This window comes from Pelmatolapia mariae, linkage group LG8, assembly GCF_036321145.2.
Source record: "Pelmatolapia mariae isolate MD_Pm_ZW linkage group LG8, Pm_UMD_F_2, whole genome shotgun sequence".
Classification (NCBI taxonomy): domain Eukaryota; kingdom Metazoa; phylum Chordata; class Actinopteri; order Cichliformes; family Cichlidae; genus Pelmatolapia; species Pelmatolapia mariae.
This window is the reverse complement of record NC_086234.1, coordinates 19,401,074-19,423,086: the sequence shown is the minus strand read 5'-3', so window position 1 is coordinate 19,423,086 and position 22,013 is coordinate 19,401,074. Positions and strand designations below refer to the sequence as shown.

General features: G+C 41.4%; 2 protein-coding genes across 2 annotated transcripts; one reads left to right on the top strand and one right to left on the bottom strand.

Moving 5' to 3' along the window:
* Nucleotides 1-692: 692 nt before the first annotated feature.
* rnf40 (ring finger protein 40) lies at nucleotides 693-16,119 on the bottom strand. Its single transcript, XM_063481411.1, has 20 exons — nucleotides 16,024-16,119; nucleotides 15,479-15,626; nucleotides 15,190-15,357; nucleotides 13,897-14,191; nucleotides 13,156-13,356; nucleotides 11,174-11,295; nucleotides 10,854-11,000; nucleotides 9,708-9,782; nucleotides 9,456-9,575; nucleotides 9,162-9,341; nucleotides 8,582-8,717; nucleotides 8,100-8,221; nucleotides 7,724-7,995; nucleotides 7,339-7,456; nucleotides 7,081-7,230; nucleotides 3,122-3,334; nucleotides 2,886-3,011; nucleotides 2,154-2,294; nucleotides 1,965-2,066; nucleotides 693-1,659 (listed from the first exon to the last, which is right to left on the bottom strand). Exons 2-20 carry the CDS (start codon nucleotides 15,614-15,616, stop codon nucleotides 1,483-1,485), a joined length of 3,003 nt encoding a protein of 1,000 aa, XP_063337481.1. The 5' UTR covers nucleotides 15,617-15,626; nucleotides 16,024-16,119; the 3' UTR covers nucleotides 693-1,482.
* Nucleotides 16,120-16,386: 267 nt separating this feature from the next.
* Nucleotides 16,387-21,994, top strand: phkg2 (phosphorylase kinase, gamma 2 (testis)). The gene is made up of 10 exons (XM_063481414.1): nucleotides 16,387-16,571; nucleotides 16,824-16,935; nucleotides 18,135-18,310; nucleotides 18,410-18,464; nucleotides 18,572-18,637; nucleotides 19,528-19,691; nucleotides 19,774-19,864; nucleotides 19,951-20,104; nucleotides 20,256-20,381; nucleotides 20,475-21,994. The coding sequence occupies exons 2-10, from the start codon at nucleotides 16,841-16,843 to the stop codon at nucleotides 20,718-20,720; spliced, it is 1,173 nt and encodes a 390-aa protein (XP_063337484.1). The 5' UTR covers nucleotides 16,387-16,571; nucleotides 16,824-16,840; the 3' UTR covers nucleotides 20,721-21,994.
* Nucleotides 21,995-22,013: the final 19 nt, after the last annotated feature.

Below are 22,013 nucleotides of genomic sequence, written 5' to 3'. Positions count from 1 at the left end.
CGACGCATGTTGTTGCACAGATGTTTTTCTACTTGACTGTCACGGCTAACCTTTAGGAAAGCGGTCTAAAGAGGACCTGGAGCAGCACAGCCCACTAAGGACACCCATATGAGCTGACTTTCCACTGCAGTGATTTCATCGGTAATGAGGCACTATAAGCTGCAGATGTTGTGTCAAACTCTCAGGCAGGAACCATGGCAACAGGATGAACACACACAGAGGACCTTGCCCAAGGTGATCCAAACACTCCTGCATGTGCTGAGTGGGAGCCAAACTAGCTGATGTCTCTCAGGCATTGTTAATACTATAGCATAACTAAAGACGTAAGGCAGCTCTGGCTGTTTTACTTTATATATTAGAAACATATTTAGTTGTAACCATGCGAGCCTGGGGGCTGTAAAGAACGACTTCTTTTAATTTGTGAGTTTAAACTTCAGCTTCAATGACTTTATGGGATCTCCAAAAAACCAGCAGGACTTAAACAATTCAAAGCAATATTTCAAGATGATCGAACACAGTTCACTGCAGTTCCAAGTTTTTAAAACGATACATTAAAAGATAAAAGAGAGAGAGAGAGAGACTGCAAAAGTGGGCCCGGTATGTGAAAAAGAGACCATTTTAACACAGTAAAGAACAGCAAAGACAGGAGAACAGTGCCGAGCAGCTCAACTTGTAAGAGAAAAATCACTGTGCACGAAAAAAAACTGTTTATTAACTACAAAGCAAACACTCTCAGTCCGATGTGTCACTAAAACCCTTTTCAGACATGCACTCATGAGCAGGCCTGCTTTCAGTCTGACTCAGCACCCTGATCACTTTTTCACAGCAGCAATCTCACTAATTTGGACCTAGCAACCTTGATCACTCACTAAAGTCTTATGAATTTACATTGCAAGTTGCTCAGCGCACTGCAATGCTTTTGACACCAACAGCATGTGTTTAAGAACGTTTTTTTCCATTTAAAATAAGATTAAAAACACTCCTCCATGATGCTTTTTTCCCCATTCCCAATTCAGAAGAGTGATTGCTCTCGGAGCCGGCGTGATAGGGGTGGGAGGATTTTGTTATCATTTGCTGCAGCGCGTGCTGACTCACGAGACCCTGCTCTCAGTGACAGTGGGTAAGACAACTAAACGTTAGGGAAGTGTGGAGCATACCGTGGCTCTCTACGTCACTGTAAAGCCGTTAGGAGCATTAAAAATGACCCGTGTTTGACTGACAGGATGTCGTGCATTTAATGTCTGAAAAGGGCTTTTCTGTTTGGTCACCAACTTAATGAAAAAAATAACCAAGGTGGATTAAAACAAGTCCTTCCAAAGAGATTAAAAACAGGGGACACACTCATCTGTGATCCCAAAAATGTCTGCCTCTTTGAATAAATCTCCAGTTCCTTTATCACTTTTCTATTTATTTCTCTCCTTTGGTTCTGTCTACTATTTTCTGTAGTCACGCCTCATTTTCTTCTTCTTCTTCCAGAGTGACTTAAGTGATGTAGATGCGGTGGAAGTCGTTGGCTCCGAACGCACAGTTGCACTTGGGGCACTTCCTCTGTCGGGTGTCGTAACGCATCTTCAGACATTCGTAGCAGAAAACGTGGAAACACTTGGTGAGCACCGTCTCCTTGTCTCGGGTGTTACAACAGGGGCAACGCAGCTTGGCCTGAAGACAGACAAACACACATGTGTATGGGCCATATGTGAGCTCAGTCATTACCTAATTTTCCTGAGTAATATAACTACTACTCAAGGGTATAACAAACAAGTTTCATGTCCCTGAAGCACAGACAAATCACTGAATGGCCCGTGCTCACAACTGAAACACAGCCAGTAAAGCAAATTCCAAAGCCGGAGCATTTGCATTAATTTTACTAGACAGTTATGTTTTATGTAGCTATCTAACTTCAGACTGTGCCTGGGAGCTATTGGTGTGTTTGTGTTCTCTGCACACAGCTTCCTCTTTCTCACCTTGTACTGATTGATCTCCTCCTGCAGAATCTCGTCTGCATCCGAGTACATCTCCACCTTCTTCTGTTTCTCCAGCTTCCTTCTGAGCCTGGACAGATCCTCCTGTAAGGACAGAATCCCAGAGATGTTAGACCTGCATCCTCCAATCAGAGCTTTAGGTTTGGAGTGACACTCGCAGTGCATGCATACCTGTGCTCGCTTCAGGTTGCTGCTCTCCCTCTCCCGGGCAGTGCGGTTCTCAGCCACAGAGACTTGGATCTCCTTCAGCTTGGCCTGCGTATGCTCCAGCTGCACCTTCAGGTCCTCTGCCAGCTGTGCGGCCTCCACTGCCTGCAGCAAGGAAGGAAACAGGCGCACTCAATAAAAACACCTAACGATGACAACTTTCAGATGTAATGTGGCGGTGGTACGTTGAGCATTATGAGTTTTTAGGCTATTCTTCAACTGTTTCGATTACGTAAGCAGTCCCTTTATTGTGTTTTCGGACTCATTTTAATGTTATTGGCGACTGTTCTTATTTGTGGGCAAAAAAAAAAAAAAAAACACCCTTATATGCGACAAGATGACCTCAATAACTTTGTCTCAGTGTCTGCAGTGCTTCCCATCAATTACCAGAAACATTGAAACCAAAACTACTTGGGGAAAAAAAAAAAAAAAAAAAAGCAAATGTGGCCACAGGGACAAATTCTGGGTCTAATATTTGAACTTTTTGCAAGCTTAAATGACAATGAGATGACGAAGTCTCAAATATTTGGACAGTGTAGCATCAGAGCCTGTGCTTTTGGCCTACAGCCCCAGTGTTAGGTAAAAAACAGACCCTGTGGAGTGATTACACTGGCTTGTTTTGGGTCAACATAAACAGGGGTCTTCTAAAGTGGATTCTCTATATAAAACATCCTTCTGATTGATGGCCCTCCTCACCTTCCTCTTGTTCAGCTCTAGTGCTTGTGTTCTGACAGCCAGTTCCTTTTCCAGAGCTGCCAGGGTGCTCTGTAGGACTCCCTCTTTTTCTTCCAATTTCTGCACAACCAGCAGCTGGGCATCCACCTAAAAGAGGGAGCAAAAAGTAGCCAGCGAGTGCTTCACTGCCCTGACACACAATTTCTTTTTTTCTAAACCCACAAGTGCTGCCTTGTCAGGTTAAAGTTGCACCTCACCTGGGTTTTGAAAGCAAGAACTTGGTCAGCCAGCTCCTCCTTCTCCTCTTTCAGCAGCTTGTAGATCTGGTTAGATTTAATTCGCTCGCTCATCAGCTTAAAATTGGCATCGTCCTTCTCGCGCAACTGCTGCAACAGCCGGCTGTTCTGCTCCTGCATGTCTTCAAAGGCCTGGCCTGTTACATCCATCTCACTCAACAGGGCTTCCTCCTCCTGAAAAACACATGCGTCAGATATTAAAAACAGTGAAAAGAGTGACAGTCAGCTGTGCTGCTTCTGCCCTCCAGTTTATGAAACAGGCGGGGCTCGATTTCAACAGCAGTTTTCAGTCTTTAAGATAAGAATGTGACGAGGACACGCAGGTTTGACCTCCAACAGTACCACTTCTAAATAATTGTAAAAGAATCACAAGGATTTAATTTTCCAAACTACTTTCTTACGACTCAAAAGACACAAACAAAGACGCTTTTCTTTTTTCCCCCCAGTTCTGAAAACCTGTGCATCCTTGATCAATGTGCCATCAAGAATGAGCAACTTGCTGAGCTCTTTTCATTTGGGGATGCCATCCTATCTTACATTAAACTTATAGTCACCCATCACTAGTTCATGATATCAAACTAGCACAGAATTTGGACATCCAACTCATTTTACATGGTCTGCCACACACAACCTGTTTTGATCTGAAGTCGAATGAATCAAACTCCACTTTCTGTCAGTGTAAAGACATTTACCTATACAGTTAACCCATGAGATGTCTTAATATAAGAAAAAGTGCAATTTCTATAGATGGTGAAAAACAGAAACCTTTCTGTCTTTTAGCTGTTTATCTGTTACTACGTTGCTACTGTATGAATGGCTGAGGGTAGGTCTTAATTAATAGCAAAAGCTGTAAAAAATTAAGAAAACACAGTTAAAATTCCAAAAATGTATTTTCCAATACTTTCCAGGGGCTGGACTGGAGTCTTTGCCGGGCCGATTGTGGCCCCCGGGCCTCGTTTCTGACAGCCCCTGGTCTACAGCTTGGAAATGCTTCCCTTGTCGCCTTATTAATTTTCACTAAAAGCAGTTGTTAGGCTGTATTTTGATTTTATGATTGTATAATATACTCTAGAGAACAAATCATTTCATAAAGCTTTTACTAACATTAGTTTATGACAAGCTCCAGCACTAAAACAAAGTTGTTTTGGGGATAAAGATGGCTTTTCCACAGCATTAGCAGTGCTGCTCAACAGCTGTTCAACACTACTGACAAAAGAGAAGCATTTAGTTAAATGCATAAGTTATGCATCAAAAAATAAAGGGGGGAAAAAGCCTTATACTCAATTCTCTGCTTCTTCTCTTGAGACTATGATGCACATTAAGATCAATTAGCTAAATTTTCATGTAGGTGGTGTTTGCAGCTCAGTGGGCAAAAAGCAGAAGTTTGACACAGTACACTGGACTAAGAGCCACGATTTTGTGCCACTCTCCCTCTCTTTTTAATGAGTCAGTCAGTTCTGAATTGAATCAAGATACTGCCAAAGATTCCCACCCTACTATTCAAGACTGCGGACGTCTCGATACAGACACACCTGGTTTGTTTTTAGGTAAAAAATTAGCTTTGCTTTATTTGTAAATTTTGGTTCAAGCTGTTTTTTTTTTTATGAACCAGCTAGGGCCTATAAACAAAAGTCAGATGAACTCATAAGTAGCCTGTTTATTGGACAGTTTTGGCAGTTAAATTCTGGCAGCTGAGGACCGAGGGGAACAAATCAAACACATCTGACACCACTGCAGTTTTAGTTGCTGCGCTTTAACTTTATACCAGATATTAAGGCAAAAGTGAAAAGCTGAATAAATATTTCACTGCAGGCTGTGTTTTACCTCCTGTTAATTATGTTCTGCAAGACCTCCCAAGCATGAGGACATACAGACCATCAGAGCTCAACATCTGTTTTCTTAATGTTCAGTTATTTGCACCAGAATTCACCATTTCTTGGCTGACATAGATGAAAATGGTGATTAACATTTATTCATAAACCTCTCCTACTCACAGCAAAATTAATATCAGGACAAGAAAAAAAAAAGCATCCCATTATCTAATATGGGTGTATCCACCATCCGTGCAGAATAACAGTGACATGACTTGAACAGCGTTTAACCCAAGGCAGATAAAGATTTGAATGTCATGAGTATCTGCCCTCTTATTTTGTGCATTTTCTTACAAATGAAATTCCTTAAGTGTTTCAACATTTGCATGACAGCACAGCCAAGTGAGTGAGCTCAGAGTGCTTTGCATACTGAAAATTTATCACATTGGATCAACCAAAAAAAAAAAAAAAATGTCCCCACCCAAAATGAATTCTCACTCTCTGGCCTAAAACTGTTCCCCTTAAACTGTCAGGATAATCGTGGCACAGTGTTCCTGCGAGACAAGAGGGTGAATACATTTCTGCTAGATAGCATAAAGTTTAAGTTGCTTTTCAAAGTGACCAGAACATCAGTGGCATAGCAGCTCACCTGGCTCATAATTCACCGGTTAGTATAAAGTGTTGAGTACAAAAAGAAAGTGATAAGATTGTATTGCACAAACAGCCATATCCAGGACACAATAACCTTGCTCTATTAAAGCATTTAAGTTCAGGAGTCTGGTGACCACATGATCATTAGTAACCATAGCCACACAAAGCATGCACATGCCCAAGCGCTGACCATACTACTTATGTTAACACAATGGTGATAGGAAGGCACAAAACATCATGGGAGTCAGCCAGCAGGACCAAGGTCATGATCATCACCATACAAAACAGGATAATGGTGTTATGCACCGCGTGTGGCAAAGTGATCTTTCAAGCTATTTCAGGAAATTCACTCTTTATCAATGTGTGCATGCAAAATGTATCAACGTCGAGATTTTGTTCGGAAAACATTCGATTCAGTCAACATCCAGTGAGAATCTGATGAAGTTGTAAGCAGTGTGCATGAAGGTTTTGCTAAAAACAACAATTATGACCCTGATCCTGACCTTTAGTAAAATTAGAGTGAAGAGCAACCAGCACTCTAAGAATAACAATTCTTGTGAAATATGGACAGACTAATCGTGACATAAGCTTATGTTATGCAAAATGAACAACAAATTTAGACTGTCTTGCGCAAGAAAACCTTTGCACATTTACGATGAAGAGGAAGAAAGAGAGAAATGACAGTGCTAAAAAAAGAAAATCTGTTTATCTTCGTTTCATTAGAAATTTTTACCATTTGAGAACTTTAACCCGCCAGCTTTCTAGTACAAAATCTGCAGTTTACATCCCAGTGAAAACACTTGTCCCCAGTCTCCAGGTAAAAACAGACAACTACAGACAATGTGCTGACATTTCAGCATTTCAGGTGTTAAGAGAGCTGTTGGTACTCCAGCAAAGACAAATGCTTTTAAGTGCCACTAGACATGTATCTCCTAACACTGAAATTGGGAGTGCCTACTGAAAAAGGGCAAAAATTAAAAAAGTAAAAATTGCAAAAGAAATTCAAATTTGAGCGCATGGATTATCAAAGGGATGGTGCCAGTAACAATAATCGTGACAGCTCAAAACATTACCAGCAGGTTAGCATTAGCATACTCAGCTGATCAGAGCCAGGCCACAGCGTAAGCTTTCAGTTCCTCTTTGGTCGTCTAAGATTAGTAGAACTCCTTTCTTAGGCAAATGCAATACTCACTGCACTACTTTTAATCTTAACACCGCTGATTGTTTATATTCAACGCCGGTGGAATCCCCAAAAACTTAAATATGGCATTTTTATAAGGCTTAGGTACAAAACTCTTCACATGGAAGACAAAGAGCTTAGGACGAGCTTCTTAGGCATCACGTTTTGCCGTTATTAACTTTTTACAATTTGGAAAGTAAAAGAGAAATAATGAGGAGGTAAAAACACAGGTTAAGGTGAAGTGCTCTGAGAAGATTACCACTGCACTACACACGCACCTGTTTAGTGGCAGCGAGTTTCTTCTGCAGGTGCTCAATGGTCTCTTCTGCCACTCGTATTTTCCTGAGGGCGTCTTCATCAGCCAGTTTTTTGCTTTCCTTCCTCTCCCTCTCCTCGAGTTCTCGCACTCGCATCCGCAGCTCATCCACCTGGACCATAAGAGACAGGAGCTTACTTTGTTTTGTTAAATATCCAACCTACCAGTTGCTCTAAAAAGTAAGTGAAAGAGTACAAACGGAAAGAAAAACAAAACAAACCTCAGCTTTAGATTTGCGTTCGGCCGCCATCAGCTGCACTTTATCTCTTTGCTCCTTCGGCGCTGACTTATACATGTCCAGCAGAAGCTTCATCTCTTTCTGGGACTCTTGGGCTTTCCTGATTGGTTAGAGATTACATTAAAATAAACAGTCATGGCATTTTAATTAGCAGAGTGCTTCTAATTATGAAAACAAAACACTGGCAGACTTTGCAGTTCTTAGAGTCTATGACTAGACTTCCTGCAATCTGCATGATTTCCTATTTGTTTTATAATAAAGATAATTTGAAAATATTCATCATGAGAGTAACAACATTTTAGGAAATGTGTGTTTATCGCATTTAGTTACGACATATGAATGTGGAGTTAAATAGAGGGCAGTGTACTTGAGTTCTACTCTGAGCATCTTCAGTGTGTCTGAGTCTTTCCTCTTCAGCTCGTCGCTGCGCTGCCTCTCTCTCTCCCGCTCTCTCTCTCGTTCTCGCTCGGCCTCCCTCTCCCTCTCCCGCTCCCTCTCTCGGGCTCGCTGTCTCTCCAGCTCCCTCCTCCTCTCCTCTTCTTCCTCCTGGTCTTCATCCTCCTCCTTTTTCACGTCAATGCTGTCGCTCGTTGTCTCCTCCAAAATCAGAACTCCAGTGTCGCCACTCTGACAGCGTAACTGTTGATGGCATAACGGTTTTACTAAGAATCATCATCAGACACCTCAGAACAGACACCTCAATTAGATAATGTAAGTGCATGTTAGTAAATGACGTAACCTACCTTGTTGATCTCCAGCTGCGTTTCCCGCAGTTTCCTCTTGTAGCGTTGCACGTCGCCTTTCAACTGCAGGTTGTGGTTCTGGAGGCTGCTGATCAAGTGTCGCATCTCCCTGTTGATCGGTCCTGAGAAAAAGATGAAAGCCTGACAGTCAGTGGGTGTTTTTGAGTTTGACTCATTCAGCACTCTCAGCTAGCATCATGAAGCTGTAAATGATGAGTTTAATCACATAGTGCACAGAACTGACAGCCTGATACGGATGATATGCAATATTCTCTGCAGAGCTGAGAGAGGATTAGTTTGCTGACTGATATCTTCCTTAATATCCACTCGAGTACCACCCTCAAAATATGGTACATTTCTTTCTTCTACTGAGCTTTGAAGCACATTAAAAAATATAACAAATACAGTTTCATTCTCGACAGACGAATATACACACAAAACAATGTCCCTGACTGAAGTGTGAGAGTGTTTTGAAAAGGTACCTGCTTGCTCGTTGGCTGCCAGGTTCTGCTCAAATTCAATACGCAGCATCTCATATTCTTTGCGCACCTGGGCCAGAGTATCCTCCAGCTGGATGACCTCAGTCCGCAGCTTCTTCTGAAGAGACAGCTCATCACTCTGAAAGGTTAAAAACAGTGAGACATTATTCTCCATGTTTCTGAGCGTTAATAACAACTAGTGCTGTCAGCGTTAATCTCGTCTAAGTAACGTTAACGCCATAACTGCATTAACGCAGCAAATGTCTGTTAACGAGTCACTGCGGATCGCCCCGTGCGTGGGGCTGCACGGCGTCAACGCGTTAGCGTGGTTAACTCGTTAATGGAAATTTGCCGCATTAATGCAGTTATGGTTAACGTCATTTTAACGAGATTAACGCTGACAGCACTAATAACAACACATACAAGTTTAAACTGTAAAAAATATACAATGCACAACAGACTTTCTGCCAGTGCACTGCAAGCTTAGGCTTGAAGGAGCTGCTCTGGAGTCTCATCCTTTCTCTGAATCATAAAGGTATATTAATGTTGACACAAACACACAAAGAAAAGCTCTGAGAGTCACCTCCATGTGCTCAATCTGTCGGAGATGGGCGTTCTTCGCAGTGAGCAGGAGAGCCCGTGCCTCATCCAGCTGGGTTTTCACTCCTAGAGACTCGTTGTACAGGAGGGAGAACTGAGACTGCAGACATTTGTACTCCAACGTTTCCTTCACAACCTCCTCTGGAATATTACGCAGGTCCATCTGAAAAGTGGAGTGAGATGACACGCAGGGCTAAACCATGAAAATCATTCAAATAAAGAAGGAAAATGAAATTACCCTCCCGTCTCACAGGTATGCAGATTCAAATACATTTACCTTGAGCTTCTCACTCTCCCTCACAGCCTCCTGGAGCTCCACCTGTAGTTTTTCCAATTCTGCCATGCGGCTATTTGCCAGCTCCTGGTTGTGCTCCAGCTCTGCATTGAGACTCTCAAACTATTAAAAAAAAAGAAGAAAAAAAAAAGAGCACCACATTGATAAAGAAATGTGGACTTTTGGAGGCAGGTTGCATATAAAAATGTGTTACACAACACTAAGTAAAGATTTAAACATGTACTTTCGTCTAACCTTTTGAATGTTCAGTGTAATCTGGCCTCCAGCCAGCCCACCTGAGCTGCCAGTGCTGCTGTATCCTGACTTTAGCTGCAGACAGAAAACACAGAAAATGTGTCAGGAAGTAACAACATAAAGTAAATGATTCTTATTGTGTGCGTTTAAACAATGTGTCACATCTGCACATGCAGTTATGGACAAACAATCTATTTTAACTAATAAGACTTGTGTATTGTGCATAACCACATAGTTTGCATCAAAGTCTTACAGTGTACATTTAAAAAGAAAAAAGAAAAAGACAAACAAATCTTGCCAACCCAGGCTTGAGATCAAATCCATGAAGCAAGATTGGAAGTTTGGGGTTAGAGCTACTTTAACTCACAAAGGCAGAAATATTTAGTTTGTACTTCAGAAGAAACATCTGCTGAGGTGACTTCAGCAGGTCCCTGTGCTTTCTAACTAAAAACCGATGATTTGCATAGAGATGGAAACTCACAAATTAGATCTGCAATCAGCCTACAGAGAGAAAAAAAATCTGTGGCGTTAGATGATCCAGCAGGATACATTTGTCAAACTTCAAAGTAAAGCTTACTACAAAAAAGGGCAGTCTGCCTTTCAAAACAACCACTCAGAACTTAGATCTTAATCCAATCCACCTCAAGTGCACACCAGACTTTCTAAGAATATGCCAGACCTGAAGCAGCTCTGTAAGGAAGCATGGACTAAAAACCAGCAAGAATAAACAAATCCAATTTCCACTATCATGAAAATATGTAACTAATGTGTTCAACAAAGACTCAAAAGAATACATTTGGCTTTTTAGTTAAAGCAGATTGTGTTTGTCTGTACTTGTGAACAAAAGCATACAACTCTACTCTGTAATTCTTCTGACATCCAATTTTCATGATCAGAAAACTGCTGTGCTTCTACTGATGCACAGCCACAGCCCACCTTTGAGCTGTGCATCAGTAGAAGCAGCTGTTTTGACATGCATTGATGCTTAGAGCCTTATCACTGTCAACTCATGTATTAGAGAAAAAATGACAGAGCCTACGCCTAGTGGAAAGATTTAAAAATAAATATGCACACTATAAAAAGAAAGAAAGAAAAAACAAAAGGGGGTTGATGCAAAAGTTGCAAGGGGACATTAAACAAACACACCTGCTCCATGGCCTCTGCTAGGTGTTTGTTAAGCTTTTGTTCCCTATTGCGCAGTTTCTCAATGTCCCACTGCAGGTCCTCCACCGTTGTCTCCATCTCAGTCACCTTGGTCTCTGAGCTGGTCACCTTGTCCACGAGCTCATTATACTGCAGGAGAGTGGGACATGTGAATAGTTGCTGCATCACTAAGAATTAGAGACCATAAGAAATTGTCTAACTAGTTTTCCTCATTCATTCACCCTGACACACTCGAAATAACTACACTTGCAAACAGTCAACGTGCATGGTGAGTCACTTAAACAATACTAAGGACATTGTACCTCCATGGACATCTTATGGTGTCTTCCCTGCAGGAGAGTGGCTAAGTCTCGCAGTCGAGTATTCTCGTCCAGCAGAGTACAGTTCAGATTGATGATGTCAGACTGGCTGTCATCTTCAAATCCTGCCAAACCAAAAAAACAAAACAAAAACCCAATACTGTCATTCTAATTTGGCCAAAGTAACAAGTATCAAAGGAATCACTCCAACAACTCAGTTATGACGCAATAAACTCAAGTATCTAGTAATTAGTTTAATGTAAACGATGTAAGATACAGTGGTCAGAGGTTTACTTACACTCATGGCCATGAATCTCAGGGTAATTTGGACTTTTGATTGATTTATTTGAACTGTTCTTTTTTCAGAATAGAGTGATTTTGAATTTATTTTAGATTTTTTCAAAACCACACAGGGTCAAATGTATCCATATCCAAACACACACACGCCCACTAATGTTTGATCAAACATCCCTTAGCAAATTGCTCCCCGATCAAATGCTTTTCATGTCCATCAACACGCTTCTTGCTGAATATTTCACCACTCCTCTTAGTAGAATTGTTACATTTAAATTGGTTGGTTTCCAGGCACAGATTGGGTTTTTTAACATGGTCCACAAATTTTCAATTGGGGTAAGATCGATGCTTTGGAAAGGCCATTCCAGCAGCTTAACATTAGCATGCTTTATCCTTTTCAAAACCATTTTGGACGTGTTTGGCATCACTGTCCCAATGGAACACCTGTGTCAAACTTTGTGTGTGATTTGAGATGAAATTGAAGAATTTGGAGGTAGTCCTCTTCCGCCGTCATTATTCCATCCACTTTGTGCAATGTACAAGTACCACTGGCAGCAAAACAGCCCCAAAGCATGACCATGTTTGACAACTCATACAGTGTTCTTAGATTTGAAAGCCTCATCTCTACTACTCCAAACATACCTCTGTTCATTGTGTCCAAACGGCTCAAAGATGTTTCAACTCTCATCCGAGAAGCTTCTTCAGTTCTAAGAGCAACTGGTGGAGAGTCCCAGATTTTTAAGCCCTATTTGTCACGCCTTCAAGAAACTTAAAGAAGTCCAGACACTTTTATTTCCAAGCTCCTTAGACTACAATGACCTGGATGACTGAGAACCTTCTACAACACAATTTTCTCCAGAAGGTATTTGGCTTATGAAATTTGGGCTGATCCAAATTTCATTTGAGCCTGAAGGTGTCAATTTTGGTTCAGAGACTTCCTTCTTGGTCAGCGCCCTCTCAGTCCATGGCAATGTGAAACTCCCTTCACTCTGGCCATTGATCCTGGTGTTTCAGCAGCTTCCAGTACGTGGCAGGCTTGAGCCTTGGAGGTTCCTGGGTTGTTCCTGAACATCCTAACCAACATCCTCTCATCTGAGAGTGAAAATTTGGGTCTTCTTACAGTATTTGGCAAAATGGTGACACATCTGAAAAATTTGTACTTATGTGCATTTGTTTGAACTGATGATCTTGCAATATGCAGTTCTTCACAAATAACTGCAGGAGACATTCCCAGCTTTTGTAAATACAGTTCTCCTTCGCAGATTTTCACTGAGTTCCTTGGACTTTCCTATTTTTCTGAGTATTGGTAGTCCATAGAGTGCTGTCAAACAAATATTTTTTATGCTGACAGAGAGAAACCACTAGTTGTAGTACATCATGATCACAAAGAGAAGTTAACAAACCTGAACCTTGTCAAGTTAAAAGGAACTGTAGAACCTTCAGCACATTTACAGATTTAAATCAGTGTATGTATATATTTGATTCTGTATAAATAAATTTAACCCTGTGTGAATTAGAAAAAATCCAAATTAATTTCAAACTTGTGCACCTAATTTTTGACTTTTAATGTCATTAAAGACAAAAAAACTGGAAAAAAAACAGTTCAAAGAAATCACTATGATGAACGTATGTAAACGTCTGACTATAACTGTATATTTAAGTGTCAATAACAAACATTTCTCCACAGTTACCTGCAGCTTGGACCACCTTGCACATGTCACTGATGTGACTGTGCAGCCGATCAAAGACGCAGACCAAGCAGGCGATGGCTTCTTTGCTGAATTGCATGCGGTCCTGGAGGTGCAGAGTTAGTTCCTCCTCACTGCTCTGCTCCAGAGTCGACAAGAAACCCTTGGCATTTTCACTCAGGGGAGGAGGTGGCGGTGATGTATCTGCACATATGTAAAAATGATAAAGTCAGCAAGTAACAATTTGATAGAATTCTTAAATATCACTTTAAAAAAAAAAAAATTAAAACAGTATCTATTGCTAGCACAGTGTGGTCCAATGTGTCAAATGTGTTATTTAAATACAAAGCAAAGAAAAAGGAAATCTACCAATTACAGACTGTGTAAATTTTGCAGTTTGTAGCCAGCAGTACATGCTAACAGATGAAAGAAATGCTGCAACATTTGCCTTCTATAGCCCACTATCATTCCCCTTTGCCTCACTATAATTTAATAGGCATCTTGAATAATGGTCAACACACAATAAACAAGAATATCCTTAAATTACAAGGCATGAAGTGCAGTCTTGTTGCATAAAATTAGCTATCAATATAAATAGTAGTGACTCAGACTGATGTAACTTCATGAGTAATGAAAGTCATAAAGATACATTAAGTTAAATTGAGAATGAATGAATAAGGCAAACAGATTACAATAGTCTATGACAGACGATTTATCATTAAAAAAAAAAAAAAAATTGCTAACCTGTTTTTGTATCCGATTGCGGCTCTGTTGGTGTCAGTAAATCGTCTCCAGTGGGAGGAGGGGGCTGCTGCTGCTCCTCTTCCTGACGCTCCTCCTGTTGCTGCTCTGGCCGCTCACCCTCGTTCTGGGCCTCTGGCACAGGAGGGGGAGGCACGCCAGAAGGCGAAGCCAGGTTGACACCATCTTCCTCCATTGGTGTTTGGTCAGGGATGGTTGCTGAGGGTGGGGCAGGGGTAGAAACGACTGGAGGATCTGGCTCAATACGTTTACGCAGAATGCGCACGTTCTCTTCCAACTGAAAGTCAGATATACATAGAAAGAAAAAGGTGTTAATTCTCTTTACAAGTTATTACCATGAGTTTAAGCCTTAGTACAGCTAAGTATATATATAGCGACACTGCTTTTTGATCCTTCGATGTCGGCTCTTCCTATCATTGTGAAGCAGAATTCACCAAGCATTGGATTGTTCACCTACCAATAGGGAACGTGAGCTGGGATTAGACCCTACTGATGATGTGTTGTTGCAATAGTAATCCTGCTCAGTACAAGAGGAACCGCAGGTTCAGACATTTGGTGTATAGTGCTTGGTGAGGAGCCAAAGGTGCAAAGCTACCATCTGCAGGATTATGACTGAACAGCCCGCCGGTGAAGGAGAGCTGTTTGTGACTAGACTGGGGGACGGCCGAACAACAGTCACCCCTCTCCAATTGTGCACTCATGTTTGTGGAGAACGTGTTGCTAAATAACTTCTAATCATCCTGATAAACGACCAATACCTGTCACTATGTGTACAATCAGGTTAAGGCAGGCAGGCGGAAAACATGTACAGGATACATAGGACGTGGAGCCTGAACCTATGTATATAACAACTATCCTCCTAGACATGCTGATCAATCTGGATGCAACCTACTATATAGCCTGCCTAAGGTACCAAGATTATCTATAACACCTATATAGCTTTTGGGAGTTATTTTTATAACACTCAAATCCTTACAAATTACAAAAAGATGACAATCCATCAGATGGAAGAGCTGGGCAATGCTTTCTTAATTTATACATGCACATGTGCCTGCTATAATTGGTAACACGAAAAAACGTTAAGATCTGTAATTACCAGATATAAGCCAAATTGGTTTGCCTCACACAAATGCAAGCATGCTAAAAAAACAGATTCATCTGACCGCTGCGTTTACATGAGGTTTTGATAAAATGTGCCAGTTCTTAAATCAGGTTAGAGTGGAAACTAAAATTCAAGAAGGGATTCTAACAATATAATGAAATGCACAGAATTACCTGTGACCAGTAGCGATTAACAATCAGCAAGGTAGTGTCATCAGTGGCTTGTCTCTTCTCCAGCTTCTCAATTTTCTCTCTCAGCTCGTCCTCCATCGCCTGTCTCTGCTCCAAGCGTTCACATAGCTTCTTATTCTTGAACTGGAGAACCTTCATGTCCATTTCCTCCTGAATTAACAAACGCATACAAACAGAGAAACAAAATAATGAGTGTTAGGGATTGCAGATGATGTCTGGCAAAAATAGATGACAGATTGTGCCTTGAGAGTGTGATGACCATATAACTCACCGTAGAGGAGACTCCAGCTATGCGTATTGGCTCAATTAGCGTGGTGGTGGTCTTCTCTTCTTTCTTGCTTTTCTTTTCAGGTGGGCCAGGGGGGCTGTCCCCGCCTGGGGGACGCTTTCCTCCCCCAGCACCTGACATCTTTCCTTCCCTGCATTACATCAAGCAAGGCATGAAGAATTATAATTCATTCATTTTGTGACAGCAAAGGGACGGCGTTAGCCTTAAATCAAAAATGCAATTTTAAAAGGTTCACTTTTCTGCTCCACTAGCATTTACATGCCGACTTATTACTGTATAAAGGTATGCCTGCAGAACTACCAACCATCTTAATTCCATATTGCTACAAAGATTAAAGATCCTTTGCAAGCTTGCAGCTTGCTACTGCTAACCATGCTAATGCTACGCTAAGGCTAACGGACGGCGTTATTGGTTCAAGATTCCAAAGTGGTCGGGGTTTTTATTCATTATCCATCACTACATACACAAAATGTTCTTAAACAGGTATATTTGTGTCTTTTCACAAGAGAAATGTTATCATTACAAACCTTAACAACCAGTAGTTGAAACGTAAGTCAGGACATCAGAGAAGCAACAGGAAATAGGCAGCTAACGCTTCTTCTTCGTTGGTTTTAAATGTTCCTTACAATAACGGGAGAGCATTAGCGCCGCCTATTGCTTGCAATTCACATAATGTAAAGATTACGTATTCCCGTTGGTAACAACAAGTTGTAAATTAAAAAACACACTCAAAACACGGACTACTTCCTTGGGATACGGTGCTTTGAAGCGCAGCTACTTGAATTTATCTGGAGAGTGTATTCGAGACCTCAAAAATGCAAACCATGCTGCCACGTCCCCTCCGGCCTCTCGGGGGCGCTGCTGCGGCACACTGTAATAATAACTTCCAGGACTGTGACCAGAATGTAAACAGTGCTCAGGTGATAGCTAACTGCTGTTAACGTTAACGGTAGCTAATTTCGTTACTGTAGCCGCTTAATCGCACACGTTATGGCTTCAATATAGATTCCTCGACCTGAGAGGGCTTCCTGATTCCCCGTTTCCTTCTCTGTCTTGTCGTTTGATTGCATAAATGGTGAGTAGCTTCCTGTTCGGTCAGTGAACCTGCTGCTGTATCAAGGCCATAGCAAAGACAGTTACCTAACCGTTTTGATGGACTTCTAAATAACAATAGGTCGAGGAGATTTGTGTATACAAGTTTAACCTGCTAACTAGATTTAAACTAAAGCTAAGGGCACAATACTTCCTTATCAAGAGTTAGGTAACTAGTTCCTGTTTATTCAGAACCACTGGCACAAACTAAGACACGTGACTGTTGTTTTAACAGCTCCATAAGCTGTAAACATGACCAAAGACATCGTTGTTGGGGACGAATTACCAGACTGGGTGGGGGCCAAGGAGTTTTATCAGAAGTATGATCCTAAAGAGGTGATTGGCAGGTAAGTCAACCAAAATAGCCTGAGCTATACAATGCTGTTAAAAAGCATCCCCCCGCCCCCCCCCCATGATTTGTTTGTTGTTGTCGTTGTTTTTGCATATTTGTTACACTGCATGTTTCATATCATCAATAAATTTTAAATAATAGACAAAGATAACCCAAGTAAATTTGAAATGCAGTTTTTGTTTATTAAAGTTAAATAGAAAGAAGAAAAAAAGTTATCCAAACCTACCTGGCCCTGCGTGAAAAAGTAATTAACATTCTTGTTAAATCACAAATTGACCGTGACTAACCGCATTTTTTTTTAAAGAGAACAATCCACACCCAGGCTTGATTACTGCCAGACTGCTGAATAAAGAAATCATTTAAACAGACAATTTCTGACAGGTTAAAATAGGCTGAAAGATCTCAAAAGGTAACACATCATGTCATGATCTAGAGAAAGAGCTGAGAAACAAAGTCATTGACTTCTATCAATCTTGAAAGAGTGAGAGCCATTATTGTCCACAAATGGAGAAAACCTGAAAATGCGGTGAACCTTCCCAGGAGTGGCCGGCCTTAAAATGACTCCAAGATGCCACTGACAACATCCAGGAGGTCACAGAAGAACCCAGAGCTACATCTAAAGAACTGCAGGCCTACCTTGCCTCAGGAGCTGCTTTACTGCTTCAGAACCTCAATAACTTGCTATAATTGATGAAACAATGAATTCTGCGGTCTACCAGAAGATCCAGAAGGAGAATGTACAGCCGTCTGTTAAGCCACTGACTCTCAAGCCCACACAGGTTATGCAGCAGAACAATGATCCAAAACACACCAGCAAGTCCACATCTGAATTCTAAGAAGAGTGGAACAAAATTCCTCCACAGTTATGTGAAAGACTCGTTGCCAGGTATTGCAAATGCTTGACTGCAGTTCTTGCTGTCAAGGGTGGCACAGCCAGTTATTAGATTTAGGGGGGCAGTACCTTTTTCACAAAGGGCCATGTAGGTTTGGATAGCATTTCTCCCTTAATAAATGAAATCATCATATAAAAAAGTGTGTTCAGGTTATCTTTGTCTAATATTAAAATTAGTATAATGATCTGAAACATGTAAGTGGAATGGGCTAAATACTTTTTCGCAGCACTGTACACAGTACCTCTGTGTCCTTTTTGATCATGTTGTAAATACACTGTATTGTATGCTCATTGTTTGTCAGGGGTGTGAGCAGTGTGGTGCGCAGGTGTGTGCACAGACACACGGGCCAGGAGCTGGCGGTGAAGATTATCGAGATCACAGCTGAGAAGATGACAATCCAGCAGTTGGAGGAGGTGAAAATCTCCACGCTGAAAGAGATCCAAGTGCTGAACATGGTGAAGGGACACCCCTCCATCAGTACGTTGCTGTTCTCTCTCCTTTTGTTAAAGAATCATAAAATTTCTTTCTATAAAGTTTGGTAAGTGTTAAAGCTCTCTTCTGTTTCATTCCCTTTAGTCACCCTCATTGATTCCTATGAGTCTGCTACATTCATATTTTTGGTGTTTGACCTGTGAGTATGAGGACAAAAAACTATTAAACTAAATTCTTTTTACACTCCCAACCTGAAATTCGAATTTTTTCCACAACATTTGTCAATTTGCTGTCTTTTGTTGTCAGCATGAGACGTGGAGAGCTGTTTGACTACCTCACAGAAAAAGTTACCCTAAGTGAGAAGGAAACCAGGTGAGCCACAGCATGACTGCACTATATCTGTATTAATTAATACTAGCAGCATTTTGCATTGGGCACATCATAAAGTTCTGTTTCTGCAGACCATATTCCAAAATATGCCGCCTTTCAAGATTTTATTTAAAAGTTATCCAGCGAGCAGCTCTGCATTAAAGAGCTGCTGAATATCTAAATATAATCACACGTTTGGTGTCGACACCCACTTTTAATCTCGTGTCACGCCGCCCAACTTAATCTCACATCAAGAAAGCGGAAGCCTCAAAGCTGCAGCTTTAAAAAAGAAAAACACTCGTGTTTTTGGGGTTGTTGTTGTAGTTTTGTAGTTTCTGTTATTAGCATTGTCCTGCTGAAAAATGCAAGGCCTTCCCAGAAAAAATGTCTGGATGGGAGCACATGTTGCTCTAAAACTTGTATATACATTTCATCACAGATGTTGCCTTTCCAGATGTGCAAGATCACAGTCGGAGTGCTGCTTTTTAGCTTTGTTGCTTGCATACAGAGATCTCTCTAGATTCTCTGAGTTGAGGTTATGGGAGTGCATATTATGTATAGTATATAATGAGGTATTCAAAGTCTTTGCAACTCATTGAGGAACATTATTCTGAAATTGCTTCACAATTTTTAGATGCAGGTTTTTGCAGATTGTTGACTCTCTACCCATCTTTATTTCTGAGAAGCTCTGATTCTCTAAGATTTTCATTTTATACCCAATCATTTTAATCACGTGGTGAAGCCAGCAATGTTGTGTATCCCATGAATAATCAAGCCAAAGATAAGATTAAAATTACACAAACATATTACACAGTGTTTACTCTGAACCTTAGACATGCTTGGACCAAATCCATTTAACAAGGATCTAATGTGTGTATTTCTGTTCTCTACAGGAGCATGATGCGAGCTCTGCTGGAGGCCGTGCAATACCTTCATTCCCTCAACATCGTCCACCGGGATCTGAAACCGGAGAACATTCTCCTGGACGATTATGGCCATATCAAACTCTCTGACTTTGGTTTTTCCGTGCAGCTACAACCTGGGGAGAAGCTCAGAGGTATGGCTGCAGATCATGAGCATATCCTGTGACAAGTGTTCATCCATTATTAGTTTAAAACGATCTTTTCTGTTATAATCAGAGCTCTGTGGGACACCTGGTTATTTGGCGCCTGAAATACTAAAGTGTTCCATGGATGAAATGCACCCAGGCTACGGCAAGGAGGTCGATCTGTGAGTCTGTCTTTGTTCGGCGGAGATTTACAAAGGTACTACTTCTCACTGCCGTTTCTAACATTTGCATGGTGTGTGTTTCTAAGCTGGGCCTGTGGAGTCATCCTCTTCACCTTACTAGCCGGCTCGCCTCCGTTCTGGCACCGTAAGCAGATGCTGATGCTGAGGATGATAATGGAGGGTCGCTATCAGTTCAGCTCCCCAGAGTGGGACGACCGGTCTGACACTGTGAAGGATCTGGTAAGCTCATACAGTCAGCTTTTTCTGTAGTTTCTTCTGCAGCAACCCTAATATTGACATTTCCAGTGCAAAGAATAAATCATATTGCAGTATTTGCATCTCTTAAATCATTCATGTGTACTTGTGTAATCCCTGTGCTTGTGATACTCAGATATCCAGGCTGCTGGTGGTGGACCCAGCTAACCGTCTCACTGCTGAGCAAGCCTTGGCGCATTCCTTCTTCAGGCAGTACCAGCGGGAGGATGTGAGGCTCTTCAGCCCCAGAAAGACGTTTAGGGTGAGCCGCTGTGTTAGCCCAGCATTGTTATTGCCGCTGATTTAAACTGTCTGTGAAAAAGGAAATAACTTCCACATGCTTCCATGCATCCAGGTTCTGATAGTGAGCGTGCTCGCCTGCATCAGGATGTACAGCCGCTACCGCAGGGTGCGGCCACTAACCCGAGAGGTGCTGGCGAGGGATCCTTACTCCATCCGCGGCGTGCGCAAGCTCATCGACGGCTGCGCCTTCCGGATCTACGGGCACTGGGTCAAGAAAGGGGAGCAGCAGAACCGAGCAGCCCTCTTTCAGAACACTGCTAAGATCATGCTGCTAGAGCTGGAGGAGTTTGAAACATAAAAGGTCAACCTCGTCGCTCAAAATCGCTTTTATGTATCCGTTTGCATGTGCTGTCATTGCGGTGTTTGCTCCATCGAGTTACTGTTTCAAGATAAGGAATGCAGGGACGGGGGATCTTTGTGTGCCTTAATGCGCATCATGGCTCTGAAAGTTCAAGATAAGCATGCACCACTTAATATTCCTTATCTGTTGTTGTTTGAAACTCCTTGTCAGGTCATCCAGTTTGCAGTGCAATTTGCCGTTGAGGACACCTTGCACAATCTCTTTGGTAAAACTCATCATAATATATATATTTAGGATTTTATGTGTTAATCGTCCGTTATAACTGAGTAGGCCAGTGGCGTCAAACTCATTTTAATTCATGGGCCACATGCAGCCCAATTTGATTGCAAGTAAAAGTGTTTCATAATAAAAATCTATTTAAAAAAAAATCTTAAAAATCTTCCTTTTCTTTTAGCGGCGAGTACAATTATGTATTTAATAAATTGTACGTTTACTAAACAGATGATGGTGAAATTAAGTGTCGCTCTTAACGACTTACAAAATACTCTGCCCGTCTTTACTGCACGTGTGGCCCACGGTGTGTGTGTTTGACCCCTCTGATGTAGAGAATGCATTTCTAAGTACTGTGTAGGTTAAGTGGAAATCAAAGCACTGAGATTAGTTATTTCTAGGGGACCTAGTATGCTCATATTGACTCCACTTGAGTAGCTTTGCATGATTCACGGTTCATAAAACCCCTTTACTGCGCATTAGTGCAGACCTTCAGGCCACACTACCATTAAGCCAACTTTCTTCCTTATTACCTGAAACTTTAATACAACACCTAACATTGTAATACTACAAAAACAGCAGAAGATAAGGAAAAAGCATAATAAGTCTCCTTTATTAGACACATACAGGTACATAGAAGTGCTGCGTTAAAGCTCAGATTTACATATATGCCAGTATTACGAGTCAGCACTGGGGCACATGTGTGAAATATTCAAGTTAAATATTTGGAGTGTTTCTGTTGTGTTTCATGCATGCAAGCATTCCTCAGCAGGAAACCCACTCAAGACTAACTGTGAACATCGTTTGCGACTGTAAAACTAACAAGCACCATTCCTAACTCAGTTCATTCTTTCATCTAGAGAGAACTACGTTTTTTTGATTTCCTGAAAGTGCCTGTTTGGAAAAAAAAAATGTAATTATATAAATGCAGGTATAAAGTATGTTGTGCTGTCCATGGGGAAAAATGGTTTTATTGACAATAAAACAAATGTTTTAATCGTGCTGCTTTGCAGGAGTGCT